This window comes from Corapipo altera, unplaced genomic scaffold (genome assembly GCF_003945725.1).
Source record: "Corapipo altera isolate COAL_440 unplaced genomic scaffold, ASM394572v1 0, whole genome shotgun sequence".
Classification (NCBI taxonomy): domain Eukaryota; kingdom Metazoa; phylum Chordata; class Aves; order Passeriformes; family Pipridae; genus Corapipo; species Corapipo altera.
This window is the reverse complement of record NW_020884872.1, coordinates 79,817,066-79,839,865: the sequence shown is the minus strand read 5'-3', so window position 1 is coordinate 79,839,865 and position 22,800 is coordinate 79,817,066. Positions and strand designations below refer to the sequence as shown.

Sequence of the window (22,800 nt, the reverse complement as noted above, 5' to 3'; positions counted from 1 at the left end):
TTGGGGGGAAGAGGGGCGAAAAAAAAAATCAAATAAAGCGAGCCGCTGCCTCCAAAATGAATCCCTGGACGGAGGAGCTCTCCCTCGGGAATGAGTGAGACTTGGCAGGTTTATTGGGTTTATTTTATTTCGGGGGCGCGGGGGGGGGTTATTCCTTGAAGTGGAAATTTAAGGCATTGCCGTGCTCGGCGGTCCGGAGAAACCCCCGGCGGACCGAAAATCTCGTAGGTTTGGTGGAGGGGGTTTGTTGGGGGTGGGGGGGGGGGGGTCTTTCTTTTTTTTTTTTTTAAGTCTTTAGTAAATGTGCAAATAAAGAGCCGGGGAAGGAGGAGGAGGAGGAGGCGGCTCGGGTTAGTTTAGTCTTTGTGCTTTCTCGTTTCTCTCGCCCGCTCGTTCCTGGCCACTCTCCGGCGTGTGACTGTGTCCGGCTGGCTGCCGCTAAACTGTAGTTCCTCTGAAAATCAGAGAGACGGATTCCCCGGTCCGGAACAATGTCAGTCAGTGGACTTCCAGACCACGTTTCGCCTTTGCTTAATCCAGCCACTGGGTAAATCCGTATTGCTTTCAGTGTTCATTTTCCCCCTTAGTGTTAAGCAGAAAGCTACGGACCCAGGCAAAGAGCTCCTCTCGCGTACTTTCCCTTATACTCCTAGATATTGAATAGTTTCAAGTACAGTTTCAAGAAAAGCACGGAGGAGGGAGGGAGGGAGGAAAGGGGAAGAGGGGGGGAAAAAAAACCACCCAGCCCCTCTTCAGACAGTAATTACAAACGGAGAGTTGCACTTACAAACTTCCAGCATTTTGCCCCCAGAACAGTCCAGCGGCCACTTTTCCTTTGTGTTTTTGTAAATTCCATGCCCGGCCCGGCGGGTGGGTGGTTGCCGGTGGGCTGTCGGCGCTGCCGGTGCTGGCGCTGCCCGCGGCCCCTCGGTGCGGCGCGGAGCGGAGCGGAGCGGGGCGCTGCGGGGGCGGGAGGCGGGTGTCACCGGCGGAGGGAGAGCGCGGCCGGGGACGCGGCGCCCGGGAGGCCGGGGCGAGGCACGGAGCCTCCCAGCGGCCGCCGAGGGGAGTCGGGCTGCCGCCGCTGCTCCCCGGGAGGTATGTGCATGGGAGGAAGCCGAGGAAATCCCCGCTCCCCTCTTCGCTCTATACCTGAGTGCCGAGCCGGGCGGGGAGCGGAGCGGCCGCCGAGAAGCGCAGCCTCCCGCGCTCCCCTTCTTCCCCCGGCGGCGAGACCTTCAGGCGAGTACGAGGGAGTTCTCAAATCAATCACGGCGCTGCGCTCCTCTGCCAGCTGGATTTCTCTGGAATAGACGGTAGAAAAACAAGCAGTGCCTTCTAGGGCGCTCGCACGCACGGGACGAGCGCACGACACGAGGTCAGGCTCGGGATGTGGGAGCTCCGCGCGCTGACAGGAGCTTCTTGGGTGTCCAGGGCAAGTCACGTAGCGCCGGCACTGTGGTTCCTCCCCGGGAAAGCCGCAGCCTTGGTTCTTCTCTCGCCCGGCTCCTCTATTTAGAGCAGGGCAATTTTAGACTGAGAGATCTGGCCCATGGAACTGGCCTTGCTGCAACTGGCAGCCGTCAGGTTCTGCGTGTTGCTGTAGGTGAGCTGTGAAGGAGGATGCAGAAATAGCTGGGAGCTGGCTGCCTTTATTAAAGCAATATGCTGTTGTACTACCGTGGCTGCATTAGCCAAATTCCCAAATACCTCTGGGAATAAAAATGGCCCCCCAAGCATGCAGACTGACATCCCTGATGGAAATCCTCTAAGGTCGTTTCGTACTAAGGTACAGCCCTTAGTACATGGATGCATCTTCTCATGCAGTTCTGCAATGGGTCCAATCAGAAAAACACACAATTTCATCACAGCATACCGAGAGCATTAAGCTAAGGATGAGGAGTTGATGATAACCCTCTCAGGTGGTTTTATTGCCTTCCAAGGTCATGCAAATAAATACTTTGAAAGCTAATGATGAAATGACACATTCCTGGAAAATCCCCCCAACTATAAAAGATACACAGCATTGGACATATGGGAAATATGAAAGCCCCTGCCTTCATGACCCCCATCTCCTTCATGTTGCAACAAACATGAAGGTTTGCTGCAACATGTGGGTTTCCAGGGCCAGCACCAGCCAGAGACCCCAGTACATTCAGACCCATGTTTGCCTCAGGAAAGGCTTTGAGTCTTTGCCAAGGGATGAGGTCTGGGGGAGCAGGCTTGGGGATGTGCTACCTTCAGCGGAAGGCATTATTGCTAACAGGAAAAAGACATTTTTTTGTTTGTTTGTTTAACCTTGAACAACTGAGGAAGAGTGGGTTATTATTTGATACATAACAGTTACTTGCATCTGTTGAAAACAATGGGTTGGCACAGCTGGAAAATAAAATGAAATTTTAATGTTTGTAAAATAGTATACAATGTTACCTTTGCTTCAGGCCTCACTTAAGCTTTTATTTGTTCTTTACAGCTCAATGTTTTGCTCTGCTTAGGAGGGTCAGTCACAGAACACATGTGCAACAGTAACACACCAATCTCATGGAGAATAAACAGGGGTATTTTACATGACAGCTTGGCTGGGATTTTCAAAGTGGCTGTGGGAATATGAAATCCGTGGTGCTGCTCCGGAAGCTATCAAGGCAGCTGGATGAGTTCTCTCTCTTACAAGATTTTGTAGAACTCAGTGACTGATCTTTCAAAACAAAGTTTTTTGGTTTTGTTTTTTTTTGGTTTTTTTTTTTTTTTCATTTTAACTTGAGAAGTTTAAGATTCACTTTTTGCCAAACAGCATCTCGTTCGGTCTGTGGTTTGATCTCCCTTTCGAGGTGAGAGGCAGCTGGCTGCGGGGCTGCACTGCGAGTCCCGCTCGCTCAATCCGCAGCAAATGCTGCCCCTGGTGTTTCACAGCAGGAAATACCCCAAAACCGTCCCTCGGCTTTCCATGTTTTGTCCAGAAGACCTTGGCGAATGCCACCACCCCTGGACACCACCATCAGTTTTGGATAGGTTCGTTGTCAATTTTCTTAAAAGCAAACTGTTCTTAACATGATCATAACATCCCTTGCGCTTTGTGTTACTAAACATACACAGGATAAAATATTTAATGTAACAGGACCTGAACAATTAATTACTTATTTTCCCCTTCTGTTGACACTGATTTGTGACCTTTTTACATGATACTGTAATCTCACATGAGCTGTCATGCTTGAGCATTTTTTTCTGTGTGAATTCCCTACTGTTATTGAAGCTCTGAGTTTCCCAAGCTGGCAGCCCCTTCCAGATCAGCAAAGTACTTATTTGTGCTGGGTTCACAGCCAGACATCCCATTGTGGTAATACCTTTACAAAAATGGAACAAAAAGACTGAGCTGAACCTATGTCACCTAAAATCTCAAGTGCATATCTTGTTCATCTGTGTTTAGAAATCATGTATCAAATTGCCTCAAAGTTGTATTAAATCCACAGGAACAGCTTAATATCAATCCTGAGGATGTTACAACTTTGGAGCTTTGAATTTTCAGCCATTTCTATTATTTGCTTTTCAGCGAGGATTCTCAGCCGTTTTGAAGGCCTACAGTTATACATACATGTATTTCCGAGGGTATTCCAAGCTAGGCAGGCTCCTATCATGCTGCTTACCTTGCAAATTGTTTAACTTTGAAGCAGAGTCTGACTGCACTCCAGTCAGTTTTCTTGTCCTTAAATTTTGGGCCCAAGGTGCATGCAACTGCTGCTCTGTTTAAACTGTAAGGTAAGCCATTTTGAACACACCGGTTTTGGTTTTTTATTTTTTTTTTATTTTTTTAAATAAGAATATACTCCCCAGAGCAATCTAAAGAAACTAGGTTTACAGGTTATTTAATAAACAACAGGGAAAAAAAACCCCAAACAACCCCATGCCATCACTTACTACCTAGGCAAATAACAAAATTTACATAAACTATTCAGGGAAGTGGTATCACTGAAGTGGTTACTATCAGGTTTTTTCAATATAATTTTGGTAGATCATATTTCTTACATTCTTTTGTCTAATCTCTAAATGCAGATTAGAACTTGGCATTTCTTTCTTCTCAAAGCAGAATCAGAAAGTCAACTTTTTAAAGTCTCTTTTGTGTATGGTGGATATTTCTCTTGGAGTAGTATTGTTTTTACATGTGTTTGTGTACCACATGTGTACACTAGCACACCCACTCTGTTTATCCAGACAGACTTACAGAAGGATAAAACCAGAAGTCTTTATTTATCCAAATAAAAGTAAACTAGAGGAGCTAAGCATGGGAATTGCCTGCAATTGCCTGAGGAACTGCTAAAAATAGCTGCTTTTTGGAAACAGGAGAAGCCTTCACTGTCGAAAAAGTAACAGTAACAACTATCTACTATTAGCAAACTACTCGCTTTCCAAAAGTTGAAGGACACAGGGACAAAAATCGCTTCTTGTCATACTTCACTGCGAGAACTGGACAGAATGTAGACTAAAAAGGGCCTTCTGTCCCAGAAGTACATCATGTTGGTAAGCCTGATCCTGTGCATAAATACCTTGTGTGAACTTCATCATTATCACCGTCTCCAGTTACAGAACTTAAACTAGAGCAGATTATCAAAACATTACAGGAACTAAAGTAATTTCCAAGTACGATCATTAATCACCCCCGCCAAGTCTAATCACATTCTGAGCTTTCTTCATTGTTCCATTAAGACAGGTACTTTATCTTAATTAGAGCTACTGCTTCAAAAATTAACACTAAAGACAATTTAAAATGTCCTATCGGAACAAACATTTTATTCTCTCACCTCCTAACTCCATTCAACTTCTCTGATGTGGAAAAAAAAACCATGAAAGACTGCTCAGATTTCTGACTTCTCCCATCATTAGATATTTGCACAATTTTTTTCTGCTAGAAATACTCTTACTGAGTAATTCTATATATAGAAAGTCTCAAGGGGTAGAGTCCTCTTTGTGCTTCATGCTGTACAAGCATGATGATCTAAATTTTTACATATTTACTCTTCTAAACAATATTTTCATTTCCTGTGGTGAAGACAAATGTAAACATGATGTAATGATACTTCACTTTTGCTGTCTTGCAGAAACACTTCAGATAAAACAACAGCCACAAAAACATTATCACTTCCTCCAATCTCAGTGAGAGGAATATCAGGGTTTAACAGAGACTATACACACAAACATCGTATATACACACAAATATCGTTTAACAGAGACTATACACACAAACCCTGCAAAATCAAATCAAATATCTGTTTCTTGCTGAAATAGAAATCAGTGATGGCAATTTGAGGCATTTTCTTAGTCCCACTGGTGATAGCACACAAAAGATTAGTAAACCTCCAGAAGCACTTTCTACCAAGAAACTTCAGCAGGATTCTTTTGGATCCCCGTTAGCAACAGAAAAACGTTCTTCTGGGAAAAAAAAGTGCCTGCATGAACAAGTAGTAGATAGCTTACACTTTTTAGGTGAATGGAGAGGAGGTGGGAAACAAGGTCTGGGATATTAAAAAATGAGTAAAACTCACTGAACAATTTGGCCATTTTAATTTTCAATCAAAATGTATGTATTCTTGAAATACTACCTTTAATCAGCAAGCCAGAATTTCCCAAACTTATTTCTTAATTTGGTAGCAAACAGTTTAAATGTAGCAAAATGAAGGAAAAGGAATAGAGAAGAATTCCTTCAGCTTTGGTAACCAGGGAGACAGATATGAGACATACCAAATCTCAGAATTTTATATATCTAACTCACAGTTTTGGAGGAAGGTATGGAAAGAATATCTTCAACATAAGTTGAACAAATCTCAATCTGTATACTCAGAATTTTCAGTTTGGTTTTGTAAATCTTGTATCTGTATGTGGAAAAAAGGAGAACTGATGCTATTAGCTCTCCCTAATAGCATATAAACCATTGCCTAGTTTCAACTCCTTAAAAAAGTAAAACCAGTTCATTTCTTACAATGAATACTGGAAAAAGGGTAGTGAATGACAAAGCTAAAGTGCAGTCTCTGAATAAAAAACTCAGCAGATGTTCACTGTTAAGCTATACACCTGTTAGCAGTTGCCTTTCCAATCAAGCTATTTGTTTCCAGTAGAGTGGTATATCTTACGGACAAATCCATGAGAAATCAGGTTTCATTAGTTTTGCTTCTGAGAGAGTAACCTGTTAAAACAATTCAGAGTGTAAACAGTATCTTGCCTTTCACTAGGTTGCCATATTAGCCACAAAAGACTAATAATGTACATAGAGCAAGATGTAGGAACAGTTCCTAACTGGATTCAAAACGCTGTGCCCCACGTTATCTTAGGCTACATCTGATTGATTTCATATGCAGCACAAAATACAGGGACAGAAACATTGAATGATTTGGGTTGGAAGATCATAATGGCCTGGGACATCTTCCATTAGACCAGGTTGCTCTGACCCATCCTGACCCAACCTTACATGCTTCCAGGAATGGGGCATGCACAGCTTTTCTGGGCAACCTGTGCCTCACCACCTTCACTCCAAAGATTTTCTTCCTGACATCCATATATACCTACCCTCCTTAAATTTAAAACTTATTAGTTGTCCTGTCACTACAGGCCTTGGTAGAAAAGTCCCTCCCCATCTTTCTTGTACGCCCACTTTAAGTACTGAAAGGCTGCAATAAAGTCTCCTCTGTGCCTTCTCTTCTCCAGACTGAACAGCCCCAACTCTCTCAGCCTGTCTTCATGAGAGAGTTGCTCCAGCCTTCTGATCAATTTAGTGGCCCTCCTCTAAACTGGACCTGCTCCAGCAGGTCCATGTCTTTCCTGTGCTGAGGACCCCAGAGCTGGATGCAGCACTCCAAGTGGAGTCTCGCTAGAGTGGAGTAGAGAGGTGAAATTCCCTCCTTTGACCTGCTGGCCAAGCTGGTTTTGATGCAGCCAGGACATGGTTGGCTTTCTGGGCTGCAAATGCACATTGCCGGCACATGTCCAGTTTTTCAGGATGGATGGTATCTTATTCAACACTTCCTAACTCCTCAAAAATCTACTCTGATTTGGGTTTCATGTAATTCTGGTAAGCCATGCATCCTGCTTCTGAGTAACTCCTACATTCTGTTAAGATACACTGTAAGAATTCCCGCTTATCTTGCATGGGCACATTAATCTATTCTCTTAGGCTTGCAGTTACTGCAAGTTGCTGCCATTATGTTTGCACAACGTAATTTGATGTTTAAAATCTGAGTAAATTGCCCCAGCTGCTTATCAGAGACAGCAATGAGGGCCCATGTATTCATTTAGATGGCTAAGCCAGACTCAGTCTGTATGACGCCTATAATATGACTCATCACCTACTCTCTCAAGAGAGGAATGACTACTGTGCTGCAAATGTAGTCAGGACCGCAGAGTATTTCCTCTGTTGCCTTGCAACTGTCTATACTGATTCCTCAGAGGAGAAATAGATTTTTGCATTTGGGTTCTGTTTATTATAACTATCATTCTAACTGGTTGGACCTACTTGCATATAGTGAGCAATAAGGAAGGTAAGATGCAGTCATAAGTTCTTGTATAACATAGCCTTACCTTTCCAAACACGCTCATTTCAAAAGATCTCAGCATCTCCTACCTTTCCTACAATACAGCTCAATATACATAGGTGGAAGCTTTATTTCACAAGTAAATAGATATTGAGCTGTTATGTCTAAGAACAGAAGGAAACTTAAAATGATTTATGCAGTAAGACTGGAGGACTGATTTGGTAAACCTTTGGGTTATTATTGACACAGATGAGAAAAAAAGATACAACACATTATCAAACAGCAGTTTAAAGGCATATATGAATTTTGGTGTAGCCTAAATAGAATCTTGAAGTCCAAGCAGAGATAAAGTGCATGCAGATAAAGTAGGCCATTCAAATTTTTATAAGATGTCTTTTAAAGAGCTATATGATCACTTAATCAATTTTCTCTTCTTGAAAACTGTCTGCATCATCCATGCAATCTTCAAGATCATCGTATCTCTGCAAATGAAATAAAACCTGTATTATTTTATCAACGTTTAATAACTAGGTTATGTAAAGACTGCTTTTTCTTGTTCAACACATTACCAAGCATGTCAATAACAATTTAGAAAGAATGATATCTGAAAGCTTGCTAAATGCAATTGTACTTCAAGTTGTCTTAAAATAGTTCATAAAGTGTTCCTAAATAATTCAAAGTGCTTCAGTGTAAATAAACAGAATTCTAAAATATTCTGTGCCTTATGTATGTGTTTCCAGTCTTTCTAAGTTAAAGCTCAAGTTTGTTGTGTTGCTGCTTTCAAATGAAAGAGGAGTTTGCCCTCCACAGCCCAGAGATCATGCAGCTGTCAAAAAGCTTCATGTCAAAAGTTGATACAAACTCTATGTGAGCACAGCAACATAGCCGTGTTTGAAAGACTGGGTCAGCAGAAATGGATAAACAGTTAAGCTGAGTTGTATTATACAAGGCAAATAATTCAGAACTGATCAATTAAATCAGACATTTTATCTCAATGTACTTTTATCTCTTTGGAAAAGGATAGAGGAAATAATTCGGGCATACCTTCTGAATCCACCCACTCTCTTCCAAGTGGCTGAAAAGCCGTTCTACAGTGTCTTTGACTGGTTCATCCTCAACACCATCCAATTCAGCAACAGAGCTGCAATCCACATACAACTTGTACTTGAAGTGCTTCAAATTGTGATAAATTCTTGTACGATTTGCACACACCAAGCCAACCTTCAAAACCTAGGCCAGAACAAACAAATCACTCTCTCTGATAGAACTGATTATCTTGACAATATATAGAATTGGTAAGTTAGTCTAGTATGACTCTAGTCAGTCCAGGAAATTTTTCTGAATAATGAAATAAACAGAATGATGCTACATGCATAAAATCAGTACAAAACCATGTAGTTTTCACAGCCACAGCACAACGATTTATGAGCAAGCAGGCAGCCAGCAAGTCTATGCAATGGCAGCTTATCAGTATGGTCTTCTTGCAAACACAACCATGTTTATAATTGGTGGTATCTTTCATATCTCCTGGTGGAACTTTGTTACAAAATCACTAACACTTTAGACAACCATCATATTGTGAAAGCAGAGGAAATCATTTGTTTACTTTCGCTTAATATGTAAGTACTTCCTAGGACATGAAATACCAGTTTTAACATTTTGTAGACTGATTAACTTTCAATAACAAATACGTAAGTATACAAATAGACATATGCCTCAAAACATTTATTTAATAAATATAAGGGGGTGTGTTGAATTTCATAAAAATAAAATATGAAAACTGAGGTTTTGTAGAATGCAGACGTTAATCTGTGAGAAGTACAGCTAGGCCACAATGCTGTAGAAATCAAAGCCTCTACATCTCCCAGTTATTACCAGTCTTATTTCTAAGATTTCCATGCAGAATAGACAGAACTGTCTTATTTCACAGTCTTCTTTACAGCAGTATTTATAGGTAAACAAGTGGTAACTGTGCTTGTTACTACATGGAGTACAGCAAATTTGTTATAATCTATCAGCACTAAGATGAAAATACAGAGTGATACATTGGTTACAAAAATCTTTCGCCATCCTAAATCTTCACTAAGAGTATATGAAATTGGAGATGTGGGGAGGGAAAAAAGAGTCAATTTTCACCTGCATTTAAGGACATCCTGTGTTTCACAAGAGTATGTTTTGTCCCACTTCTACAACAACGGTAGTTCCAGTAGATACAATGGCAAGTCAGAAGAGGATTCTATCCTCTCTAAGTGACCCACAGGTGCACCGATCACTACTCTAACCCAAGGAGACAAAGCCTATTAGGTAAGAAATCCATGTCTGGCTGGTTTTAGGGGGTCAGGTTTTCTACACTCAAAGCAACATAATTAATACAAACATAAATTCAGCTCCTGATACATACACGAGAAATAGATTTAATTTTTCGGAAAAAAAACCCAACCCAAACCTTATCAGCTTATCCTTCAAGAACAGCACTGTTTTGGACTGATGTCTTGTCACACTTTTGCAAGTAACAAGCACATAAATGGCTAAAGGTCAGAGTTCTTTGCATGAGTAATGCAAGCTGCAATTGTACAATTTAACATCGCACAGACACATATATATAAAAGAACCAACTGGGTTATAAATTGAAAAATGATTTCTTCTGAGCCACAACAGTGATACCTTTTATTGCTGCCATTGGTAATAATCTGAATTATTTCAAATTACAAGAAGGTTAAGTTTTAATTGATGTTTACAACCTGTATTTTCAGCGAGCTTTTCCGAATGCATGACCAAATGTTTGCATCTGTGAGCAGTTCCCCAAAACACCTGACCTTAAATATATGAATATACTTAATTTCTGAAATATATTTTTATATAAAACCAGCAGCTCAATTGATATCAGCAGACATAATATCACTAAGTCAAAATGGTTATTAACTGCACTGTTAAACATCTTGAGATAAAAAATGCCTATTACTATATTGTAATTCTCTACTGATGATGCACACGTTGTACCTATATGCAGCTCCATTTCTATCCCCAAAAATGAAAATCTAAGGCTTGTGTTTGGTGCTGCAGGTGCTTCTGAAGTGCAAGACCTACCAACCAATGCTTGATTTATTCAAATTTCCAGAATTATCATTTCAAATACTGAAACAATCAAGAATTGAGCTGTGGCGTTTTGTAGAGCATTTCATAACTTTCCAAGTATCCCAAGCAATGAGGTGTGGCACTTGGAACATTATGTGATGCAAAACAGGAGATACCATCCTGCATCAAACTGATGGCCCAGTTCTTTACCCTATGACAACAGCTAGTAGGATTTTGGGACCCACTAATAATTTCCCTTCAAAAATATCTTGTGGCAATGAGTTTCATAGCTTATTTATATGCGAGGTGTAAAGTACTGCCACATTGGGGAAATGCCAAATGCAAATAGCTAAATATCATATAAATGTAACTATGCATTGTGTTTTTAAAGCAAGAATGATAGTCTAAAAATAAAGAGCTATTTCAGAATGCAGTGTTGGAAAGAATCTCAGTACTGTACTCATTCTAATTTTTTCCTCTTGCAGTTCTCAGTCCCTCTGTCCTAATGCTTAACTTATCTACTCAAGCTGGCCCTATCAGCCAAAGATGTGTTAAATCACTTTGTATGGAATGCAGGAGTATGGCCTGACAATAGCACAACATGTAGTGACTAAATCCATGTCCTCTAAGCATGTTTATAAACAGAAGTAGAACACGAAAACAGAGAGAGAAAACAGTTTATAATCCAGGTGACACAAGAGCAAGGAAGTGTGGGGGATACCTCTAAATTGTTTGATTCCTCTGACCATGAAGAAATGAGAATTGGCACCTACACAGTGAACAATTACTGCAAGCCTAAGCAAAACTGGAACAGCTGTTTCTCTTCTCTTTCTGTTGGCAAAGGACAATACTTCTGAGATGAGAGAAAAGGAAAGTTTTATGCAGAAAAAGGGGGTCTGTCTTTGTTCTCTCCACATCCACTTTTCTTGGGTATTTTCAAACAAATCTATAGAAGACAGTCCAACTATGTGTTTCCATTCAATCCTATCTGCCATTGCTGAACTACCTTTTCTATCAATCAATCAAGTTTGTGAAATGCCAGATTTATGAGCCTTTTTTTTCTTTTTACTTTTTCCTCCTTTCTTTTTTTCTCAACTGGCAGGACAAGTCGATCAATGCATTGTCATCAGAACTTTAAAGACAACTTGAGAACAGTACTTTTAGCAGTCTAAATTGCAGGTCACCATAAGAACACAAATGTTGCATTATAAAGACACTATAAAAAATTACTGGAAAGTGCTCAATTACTCTTCCTCCTGACTGTTTTACAGCCCCTGAGCATGCACATAGCAGACATGCCTCCAGATGCTAGTGTACAGAGGGTAAAAAAAGCTCTCATTTTCTACTCTTAAGCTAAAGAGGACAAAAATGAACTAGCAAGTTAGTTAAATATTTCAAGTTTTTTCCAAAGTGAAAAACAGCCAATGCTTTATGTAGGACAACATTTGGTCAGCAGTGAGGGAATTGCTACTCTTATTTCCACATTTAAGTTGGAAGCTGAGAAAAGATTAAATTCTTGTGCTGGTTCCCTTATTATTTCTGGTTAGGTAAGGCACACACTTCTCATGAAAAACTGAAATTTTTTAAATTAGTGATCTACAGGCTTGTATGTAAGGAATAATGACTGTACAACAGACTGCAGTATCAGTGCTTGGAGGCCTCATTGTTTTCCTGCAATAAACAAGTGGCAAAACCTTGCTGGAAAAGCCTTGCTCTCTTGACTAGCAGGCACGTACATACTTTTCCTAACAGAGTATCAGCAACTGCTGCTCAGAAAGGTCTGTAATTTAAGAAAAACTGGTACAGATATTCCTAGCTCCTGCATTACATGCAGAGCCCAAGATGATGACACGGTAATCACACTGACCCCCCTCAAATCTCTAAGTTAGAAAATTTGAAAAAATCCAAACCATATAGACTTCCACTTCAGTACGGTGTACTTCCAGTCTGACAAGGGCTTCACTTTATTTTTGTAAAAGAAATCTCATTATATCTCATTATCAAATATACTGAAAAAAAGACTTGTTCTGAAACTTTTTTCTTTTCAGCAAATACAGTGAGGAACTTCAGCTGTATTCAAAAATTCTTTTACACTCACAAAGAAAACAAAAATACCATCTGTGCCTCCTGAAAGGGAAGAAAGGCAAAACTTGGATATCAGCTTGGTAAACTATAGCAATATTTTACTCTTGACAAATTGTGTACTTTGAGTTTCTCATAAGAGGTCATGAATTACATTACCTAAGGAGAGCATAACAATCATAACATGAAGCTGTAAATTTGAAGGGATGATGTCTAAATATTAGAAACAGCCAAGTTTTTAATAGTCAAGGTCTTCAAAAGGCTCAGCTGCGAAATAAAATTATATTACGTTATTATTAAATTACTTTAGGTGACTCCTGAAGTTATCTAAATTGACTGCCTAATGCAACATCATGTAACAACAGGAAAGATGTCTTTCACTCCAAAAATATAATTTAATCTAAATGTTCTAGTAGAGAAAACTGAGTGAGAAAAAAATGCAAGTAGTTCTGATAATGCAGTAAGTCTTCTCAAAATGAGATCAGCAACTTCAAGCGTCAATGCAACTGAGATGCCAAGATACTTTGTCCTGAGTGAAAAGGTATGTGGGAAATAGCAGGTGAGCAAAAAAATCTGAAGAATGAAGCAGTAAATTCTGACTAGGTCGCACTTGGACTATTAGGATGATCAGGGCACTATTTCACTCAGTGTTTGGACCTAGAGCAAACAAGAACTGTTGGAGTACATGTGGACACTCCAAATGCTAGAGGAATAGTAGGCACAGAATTAGCAAACCTAGTGACCCAATGCAGAACAAACCTTACTTGTCACAAAATAGAAAACACAATAATTCAAGGGAGATGATTGTCCATCATACAGAAAGTTACTTTTACAATGTTTCTGAAAGCTAATCAATGCAAGATCCCTGCTGGCAAAGTCTTAAGGGCATTATAGGCACACACAAAGGTAAAGGGCTTTCAAGTGATCTACCTTCAATGAAAAGGCGTTCTGATATTTAGAATGTATGAAAATATGAGGAAAATGTAATTCTTGATTTCAAGTCTCAGACTCCTGGCATAAAGACATAGGATCTTATCAAGATTTTAAAAAAAAAAAACAAAAACCCCATAGTATTTCTCTGGTACTTGGTGAAACCCAGGAATGCCAGGCACGTGCAGAGCATCAGTCATGTAATTTCTTTACCACTGTTTTCCCTTCTTTTAAGATACGCATCTGCTTTAGGATTTTCAATCTTCTATTAATTGTTACTGACAAAACAAAAAGCTATTTTAGAAATAACTGAGTACTCATATTAGTACTTTGGTTAGTATGTAAATCTTCAGGTGTGCTGTCAGCCTCCTTGATACAGAGTTTCATACTACTTCCTCAAGTACCACAAAAGACAAGCATGCTGAGTAGGTTGCCATGTACCTAGAGTTTCCTTCTTGCTCTGGATGGGACTCTGACTGTAGAGATTTGAAGCAGAGAAAAGAATAGAGGCAAATGTCAATTCTGACTTAAGGGAAAGAGTTATCAACAACCCTGTCATATGTCTTAGAGCTCTTTATCCTTTATCATGAAGCCCAGCTCGTGTCTGGGTACACTTATTAGCATTCACATCTGCTGCATCCAGTACTAATATTAAGTGGTAAAAGTGGGGAGGAAATATTGCACGGATCATTGTGACACAGGCAAAAACAAATATCATAGAAAAAGATCTAATTTATTTTCTTGATAAAAGTTGGATTTATTTGACAGTACTTTTCATTACCTCTTTCCCAACATACAAGAAAGAGGGAAGGGGGGACAGACAGAGGGGAATGCCTCCATTCATCTTGTCAAGTTTTATAGGAACTTCCTTCATAATTCCTAGCTAAATCCAAGACTATACTTCAAACTCTAAAATGGTCCTCATATTTAAAAAATTAATAGGGTTTAAACATGGAAATACAATAGCCTAACACTTGCCTCTAGCATTATAGACATAGATGTGTTGATCAATAAGTTTCTGTAATACTACACAAAGCTTAAAAATAGAGTGCTTGTTTGAAGTTACCTGCTTGTCATTTGACATGAAGTCATCCACTTCCAAAGTTTTACTATTATAAAGCTGTCCAGAGAGCAACACTTTAAACTTACAATACCGCTTCAATTCACAGGCCTGACAATACATAGTTTTTGGATTTTTCAAGATTATGCGAACATCTGGGTAACAATCCACACGCTCCTGAAAAATAGATTTCAAATAACATTAAAGAATCTCTGTTAAATGAATGATGCCTCAAATAGAGTGCTGAGTTCTCTGTACTCACAAAAAAATTAGTCCAAGAAAAATGAAAGAGATTCAAATCTGCAATCTTTCATCGTTCAGTTGTGAACACAGACCTTCTCCATCATCTTCCAACACTTCACTCAGTTCACTCTAGTTCATTAATTCTTTCTTTTGGCTTCAGACCTAGAAAATGGCTTCTACATCCTGGCAGAATTTTTCTCATACCTTTTTTTTTTTTTAGGGGGTAGGGGTGCAACTACATCAGTTGTTCTCCTTCAAATAAATACACTGTCTCTCTGCACTGGCCAGACCCCATTATTACAGGGATTATTAGATCACCACACCTATCACACTAATACTATTCTAGTAGTATGCATATGATGACTCTGTTCCTGTATACTGACTTCATTTTTTGTAGTAGTAGTAGAAGATTCATGAGCACACTAGTTTATCTTTTTATGGGACGAGGAAGAAATTTTGTTATAACATTTAGAAAGTCATACAAAAATCCTCAAAAAGTCATCTGCTGAAGTTAGCAGGAGAAGCATTCAGATAGCTGAGAAGAGATTCCATTCTGCTACCCAAATGTTTATCTGGTTATAAACACATAAAATATTTCTGATATTTATAAGCATTGAAACAAGTTATGTAAGTTAAAGAACAATGAGTTTCTATTAAAATGGATATATAACTACACCAATTGTTGTACCTTTACAGAGAATTATAGTGTTAAAAAAAAAAGTCAGTAATGATCTGATTTGGAAGCCACTTCACTGTTTAAAGTAGAATCTACACACCTTGTATCGATCCTTCCAGCGACTTCTAGCGATTAAGTTCTCAAGCCGAGGCTGAATGAAGCGGTCATCCAAATAATGAAGTGAGAGCAACATATCTTGTGCATACTTCTTTTGTCTTGTTCCATCTGCTCAGTGAGAATCATTACTAATTTGCTGACCACCCTTTCTTATACAAGTTTCTTGAGATAAAATTTGCAAGGACGCAATACTTCTGCATACTAAAAACTATGAATGATTTTAATAAATTATTACTCAATATATTTGCTACTGTTACCCATAAAAGTGATCCATGCATCTTTGATAAAGGAATATATTTAATTATTTTAAAAGCGGTACATGAATAAACTCTACAATCAAAGTTAAAGTGAAAAGTTGTCATCCCAAATAGAGATCCGTTGACTCAATCCCATTTAAAAGAACGGAAAAGGAGGAAGGAGGGGAGAAATGTCTTGCTTTTTGTCCAATCTATTTAAGTTGTTCTTAATGCATAAGGGGGGTGGTTGCAATCCATGAAAACAAACTGCTCTGAGCTACTTCACAGCACGAATTTTGACAACTCACTTTGGCACTTATAAAGAGCACAGAGAAACTGACCTTTACACTCCACGAGCACAGTCAGATGCCTTGAGTTAGGCAGCATAAGTACTTCCAAATACTTACTCAAGCAAAATAAATAAACAAGCATGAGGATGAGTAAAACTACAACTGTCCCACTACTGTCTCCCAAATACACGCTGGACCCCAGGAATTAAATAGGACTTTCATAGGCCAATGCATACTGTTCTGGAACTTCAGCATGTACAGATATGCAACTTAACACAGCTACCTTTTCGTGTCTTCTAGCAATCATCATGGCTAGGTTTCACAAACAAAGATTTGGGAAGGGCTTTACCCACATTTGTTACAAGCACGCTGGTGGCTAAAAAGGCCAATACGAGACAGGCACGTCCGGTTGCACTTCCAGTAATACTGTTATCAAAAAAAAAACCCCACCAGAACTGAGAAGGACCACTGTCTATCTAGCTTGCTATATAAAACCATTAATTGTCATAGATTTCATAATTGCAATTAACTGTTTTTCCCTAGTCACTTTACACACACGCATTTACAGCATAAGCATGAAGAGGTTGTGCTAGACCATAAAAAAAATTCCTCATAATAAAAAGCAAGTCTGAACTCTAATACTATAGTAGCTACTCTCGATTCAAGCTAATGAAGAGATTCACTTTCATTAAGTCAGAAAAATCCATCTACATTACAAAAATACTTTTTTGTTATGTTCATACTATTCAATGTTCATGTACAACCTCCAGCTCCCCCACAGAGCTCACCTACTTCCAGCACCTTGGCAGTAAGTTGCTGCATTTTATAGAGCAGATACCATTTGAAATAGACAGAAACTATTACAACATTAATCTGGAAAAGTTTACTTATTACTTTTCATAAGCTTGTTTTCACTTGGTGAAACAAACCAAACCAACCACCTGAAAGAACTAGCAGTGGTAGATGAAAGACATTTTTAACTCCAAGAATATACTGTCTTTATTCTGAGGTCTATGGTATACTTCAGTTTCTCTGTTTCCTCTTAGTTCCGATAGCACCAAAACTTCCTCTCTTTGGCACTTTACTGACTCTTCCACAATCTGACTCGGACAGTTCTCTCCTTAATCCCATCTTTACAGTGCTTTTGAAACTACATGTAAGGTTGTCATTCAGCCCCACTAGGCCAAATGCTGAAAAGCACTTCCCCAGAAAGAACAAGACAAAAAGTACTGACTGCTTCTGAACTTTATTTATCTGAAAGCACAAATGCAAAAAAAAAAGAAAGGAAAAAAATCAGATATGGAGTCATCGCCATAGCTAAAATTATTTATTACCAAATTCCTCAGAAAAAAAGCTATGGAGCACAAAAAATTTTGACAAATCAACTGACCTTGCACTTTTTTCATTGTTTTGAAACTAATTTCGCTTTCATGCTGGAAAGGTTACTGCTCAGTAACACAGAAACACTTCCTTTCATCTCAAAACGGCATTTTAAAGCCTTCTAGGCTTAAAAGAATTAAGTCTACACGTTTTTCCAAGATTAGTCTATTCTCCCCTCTCCTGCCAAAGTTACAGAGCAGGGAAACCACATGCAGATTTCAGGACTCAGCTCTATACTCTAATCAGGAGAAACACTCCTCCCTAGAATAATGGCTTTGTATAACTTTGAATGAACTATAATGTTATTTAATGTGATTTACTTACCATATAGTGAGCTCAGAAAAGTGTCATCAATTGCATTTATGAGGAAAGCCTTTACTATTCTTTTGAAGTGTACATAATGATCACAGCGAGGTACTGGGAAGAAAGCAGCATCATCAGAATTTACCCAAAAAAGGGAAAAAAAAAACCAGGAAAAAAAAAGCAATATTAGAAGTCCTGTAAGAAGAATTCTTTTTTTCATTATTGTGAATTTAGAATTTTAAACTTATTTAAATATGGATTTAGAAATAATTGCAAGGTACAACATCCACACCCTTAAGATTCTGCCTTTAAAGTGTATTTCTCATCCCACTGATCCTACACAATTTCAGCATCCTCAAGTCACATATGCTTTCAGCAAGAGCCCACAGAAAGAGCTACAAACACTAAAAGAAGTGAATAATTTGTTCTATGAACAGCAAGAAATAATGCAAAACAGAGAAGACCAGGCTTATGTTGTGGTTTTTTGGTTGTTTTGGGGGGGTTTGTTGTTGTTGTTTTGGTTTTGTTTGTTTATTTTTTGCGATCTTTCTTTCAAATACACACAGTTTTGCTAAGGTCTTCATTGGGGAAGAAATACCACAAATGCTTGTGATCACCTACACTATCACAGACTGCTGAATCAGTACATACCTCTTTCTGAACAACAAAATACGGAAGAAAATAACTCATAGAAAGGTCTGTTTCAAATGCCTCTGCTCCATCCAGAAACCGGTTCTCATAAAAGAACAACTTGAAGAGTTTTCTTGCTCTATGCAGTTTGGCCAGCCTTGGCCAATGAAGTCAGAAACCCCTCTAGACTTCTACTCCCAAGTCTCACCACCACAGAATAAAAATACATTAAAAAAAAAAAAACCCAAGCCCCAAACCCTCAAACTCCTGGTAAGAACAGAATTTGGATAGAATTAACATAGCTGCGCTTGGCGTTTATCATAAGACCACAGGATAGAGTTTGATGCTTTCAGGTCTCCACAGGAATGACTGTGGCATCGGCAGCCTACTCCATCCTAAATCAGACCAACTTAAAAAATTCTGTGCAATAAAGTTTCCCTTCCTTCACCTGAAATTATATTCTCTCTTTAATTAAGATACTGAAAGACTGCAAAAGTTTACTGTGGAAATCAGACTGCTTCCACAGTAAATTGAAGCCTTTAGGAATCTGCTTTCAAAATATCATATCCTATTACTTAGCATTTGTATTCAGCCCATTAATTTTTATAACAGTACTACAAGCAAGTTATACATACAGAATTACCACTAATTTTGATCTTACACTGTGGGATGTAGTACGACAGCAACTCGCTATTTGATGTATTTAGTTGCTTTTGTTGCGGCTGATTTTCACTCTTTACGTCCTCTGTGTTGTTGTCATCATCATTATCATCATCTTCATCTTCCTCTACTATAAAATCTTCCATGCTGCCACTGTCAGTTTCACTACCTTCTGTTGGTGTGAGGGGCAAGTGACAAAGCGGTTCCTCTTCTATTTCTGCTTCACTATTAGAATCCTAATTAAATTTTAAAAGGTACTTCAAACAACAAGAATTTTCTGTATTTGCACTGACAAAATACTATGTATACTAGCTTTTTGACCATCTCATTACACTATTTGTTCACAATTTGTAACAATTAAGCAGGTACACATTTCCAAAAAATACATCATTCTGTACCAGATGACAATTACTTTCAGATTTAAATTAGCCATCTCCATGTACCTCTCTTCAGTCTATCTGTAGGAATTAACCTGAGATCTCCAAGTTACTTTAGCAGGTATTCTGCTTCCTGATAAAAAGCATCTGATAGCTTTTCAGCAGTCAATATTGTTATCTAGTTAATGTGACTATTAAAATGTGACAGAACTACTGATTTGTCATGCATTCAAAACCAAAAAATGCCACTGCTTTATATCTATTAGTCTTCTCCTTTCCTCACATTAAATATTTTCTCCAATTAAATTTCAAAGCTAAAACCCAGACCTCCCAATTTGCACTGCTGCAAGATCTCCGAGCTGCACTTTTTCTTGCAAGTTCTTTCAGTTTTGCAAACACTTTCTGTTTCCTACTAGTAGAAATATTCTCTGTAGGGCACGTTTTATCAGGTTGCTGTTCTTCGGAACTGTCATCCTCATCCATTATACAGCGACGCTTAGCAAAAACTTTTCTAACCAGTATGTCACTGTCCTGACTTTCATCACTGTCATACAAGACAGAGGTGTTCGACCTCTTACGCTTCCCAGGCACAATGCACTCATCCTCCCCATCATCTGTTCCTTCTGCATTGTGGCCTTTTTCTTCCCGATCTGAAAGACTGCTCTTAATGAAAGTTTCATCCTTTTCATCTGTTTCACTTTCTGATGTGATAGGCTCCTCCTCCTCAGAGGTAGCTGAGGATTCATCACTGCTGTCAAGTAGTATGAGTTCCCTTTTAGTACGCCTCCAATCGACCCGGGATTTGGAAGACGACAGCTCTGTTCCTGCTGCCTTATTTCTTGTTTCGTATCTTCTGACAGGTGCTTTTATCTCCATCGGGAGGCTGTGGCAACACACCAAAATACAAACCGGTAAGACAAAGCACTCATTACATTATGGGATTAAAAAAAAAAAAAGTACATAAGCATACATATTTTGTTACATACATTTATGACTTGACAGTACCATTAAGAGACACGCGTGGAAACCAGGATCAAACAAAAATAAACCTGCACAGTAACTTCTGAAGGCGATACACCTTACTGAAAACATGCAGAAGAGCAGAAGCGCCCGCACCTAGCGGTGCTTCTGGATAAACTGAAGAACTCAGGTCTGAAGCACAGCTACCTGTCCCACCGTCCTCTCCCAGCCCTGGAAGCCTCCAGCTCCTGCTCTGACCGGACCGCTCACTCGGGACCAGAGGGTTCAGGGCCCACTGCGGAGCGGCCCGTGCCTACAGCTGCTGCCCCTTATCCTGCCAGCCCCGCGGAAAGGCCTGAGGGGACCCGCGCCGAGCTGTGCTGGCCCCGCTCCACAACCCGGGACAGCCCGGGACAGGACGGGGCAGCCCGGGACAGGACGGGCCGAACGCGAACGCACCGTCAGCTCGAACGCCGCCGTTACCGTGTCCCCGTGACCGCTTCCCGCGGCCCGGACCCTCTCGGCCGCTGAGCGGAGGCTCCGCCCCCCTCCCGCCGCCCCGGGCACCGCGATTGGCCACCGCCCCCTGTCACTCAGCCTGCCGCTGTGTTTACGGAAGTGCTGTCAGGCCGCGGCGGGGGTTGGTGCGCGGCGGTTGCAGAGATAGAGGTGTCGTGTTCGAGTCTCGCCTCGGCAGGTCTCAGGCAGCAATGGCGTGGGGTGGTTTAGTTGGTTTTGTCCGGCCTAGATACATTCCTGAGGAAAATCTGTGTGGGGTTGTGAGGTACGGCACCTCCCCAGAGGGGCTGACGGGGACTGCCGCTGGTCTGGTCTGAGGTGCACCCTGCCGCAGCAGGTCCCTCAGCGCTGCCGGCGCTCCGCTTCTCTGCAGCCCTGGGAACAAACTCGGTGGATTAATGAGGAGCGGCTGAGGGAGTTGGGGATGTTTAGCCTGGAGAAAAGGGGGCTCATGGGGGAACCTTATCGCTCTCCACAACTACCTGAAAGGAGCCTGTAGCCGGGGTGTGTGTGTGTGTGTGTGTGTGTGTTTGTCGGTCTCTTCTCCGAGACAACAAGTGACAGGACGACAGGAAACGGCCTGAAGTTGTGCCAGGGGAGGTTTAGATTGGATCCTAGGAAGTATTTCTTCATTGCAAGGGTTGTCAAGCATTAGAACAGTCTGCCCAGGGAAGTGATTGAATCACCATCCCTAGAAGTGTTCAAAAAAGCCGTGTGGATGTGGCACTTGAGGGCATGGTTTAGTGGTGAATATGGTGGTGGTACTGGGCTGATGGTTGGGCTTGATGATCTGAAAGGTCTTCTCCAAACTTAATGATGTCTGTTGATGCTGGATTCTGTTCAGAGCTAATATGCTTACAAATACATTTTAATAACAAGATTCATGTCTTAAATTTTCTCTGCTTTGCTTGGTCTGTGACAGAAAACTACTGCCACCTTGGAACTCATTCTGCTGACATTTTTTTGTACATTTTTAGCAAGATCTTGAAATTGTTTCCATGTATTTCTTAAAAAATAGCTAGCAACAAAACTACAATGAGAGGAAACCCTCTCATTTCTCATCTTATTTGCACAGCACTGCTATGACATTGACATGGCAAAGAGGTGTAGACAGGCATTTATATACGCGGTGGGTTGAATTCCCAACAAAATGTTTATATTGCAAGGATTATAATGATTCTAATTCAAGGATTATATTGCATTAAGGGATTTATAGTCCCGGGCTGACATTTGTTTTAATTGCTTTAAATTTAAAGTCAGTACATGAATTTTCAAATAAATAAACGGATCAGAGTTTTCCCATGATTTAATATTTCCTCCAAAGTGTGGTGGAAGTTAACGTTTCAGGGTACTGCTCTTCATCGCGCGTCTTGCTTCCAACGTCGCCACCTTGTGACAAAAGGGGTGAAGGAAACCTACTAGTTTTACTCATGTAGTACACGAGACAGAAATAAGGTAGCTACAATAAAAATACTGTATGTAACTGAAGAAAATATATAGTAAATAAATTTTTTTACTTGAATGACATGAAGAGTTTTAGTTATGAATACTGGCTTCTGAAGGACAGCAAAGAAGTTTTTATTATTCACAGTGCTGAAAATCCTATATCCTGATTTTGTGGATGATTTTTCAGGGGAGTCTACAGCGTGAGGTCATGTGTGTCCTTAGATTTCAGCAGCAGACTTCCAGTCAAGAGACACGAGTTTTCCAAACAGACCAGTTTTCCTCAAAGCTCCTCTGTAAATTTC

General features: G+C 40.1%; 1 protein-coding gene and 1 long non-coding RNA gene across 6 annotated transcripts; both read right to left on the bottom strand.

Annotated features, from left to right (window-relative positions):
* Positions 1–274: 274 nt before the first annotated feature.
* Positions 275–2,463, bottom strand: LOC113946151. The gene is made up of 2 exons (XR_003527334.1): positions 788–2,463; positions 275–543 (listed from the first exon to the last, which is right to left on the bottom strand). It is a non-coding gene; the product is annotated as an uncharacterized LOC113946151 (long non-coding RNA).
* Positions 2,464–7,731: 5,268 nt separating this feature from the next.
* On the bottom strand, positions 7,732–21,072 carry CCDC82 (coiled-coil domain containing 82). 5 transcript variants are annotated; one of them, XM_027640845.1, is made up of 8 exons: positions 20,993–21,072; positions 19,901–20,456; positions 19,198–19,432; positions 17,928–18,020; positions 15,681–15,805; positions 14,668–14,838; positions 8,559–8,744; positions 7,732–7,996 (listed from the first exon to the last, which is right to left on the bottom strand). In XM_027640845.1, the coding sequence occupies exons 2-8, from the start codon at positions 20,447–20,449 to the stop codon at positions 7,931–7,933; spliced, it is 1,425 nt and encodes a 474-aa protein (XP_027496646.1). In that variant the 5' UTR covers positions 20,450–20,456; positions 20,993–21,072; the 3' UTR covers positions 7,732–7,930. The 5 variants fall into 5 exon arrangements, with proteins under 5 accessions (XP_027496646.1, XP_027496721.1, XP_027496401.1 ...); XM_027640920.1 differs by lacking the exon at positions 20,993–21,072 and adding an exon at positions 20,867–20,985; XM_027640600.1 differs by lacking the exon at positions 20,993–21,072 and adding an exon at positions 20,652–20,857.
* Positions 21,073–22,800: the final 1,728 nt, after the last annotated feature.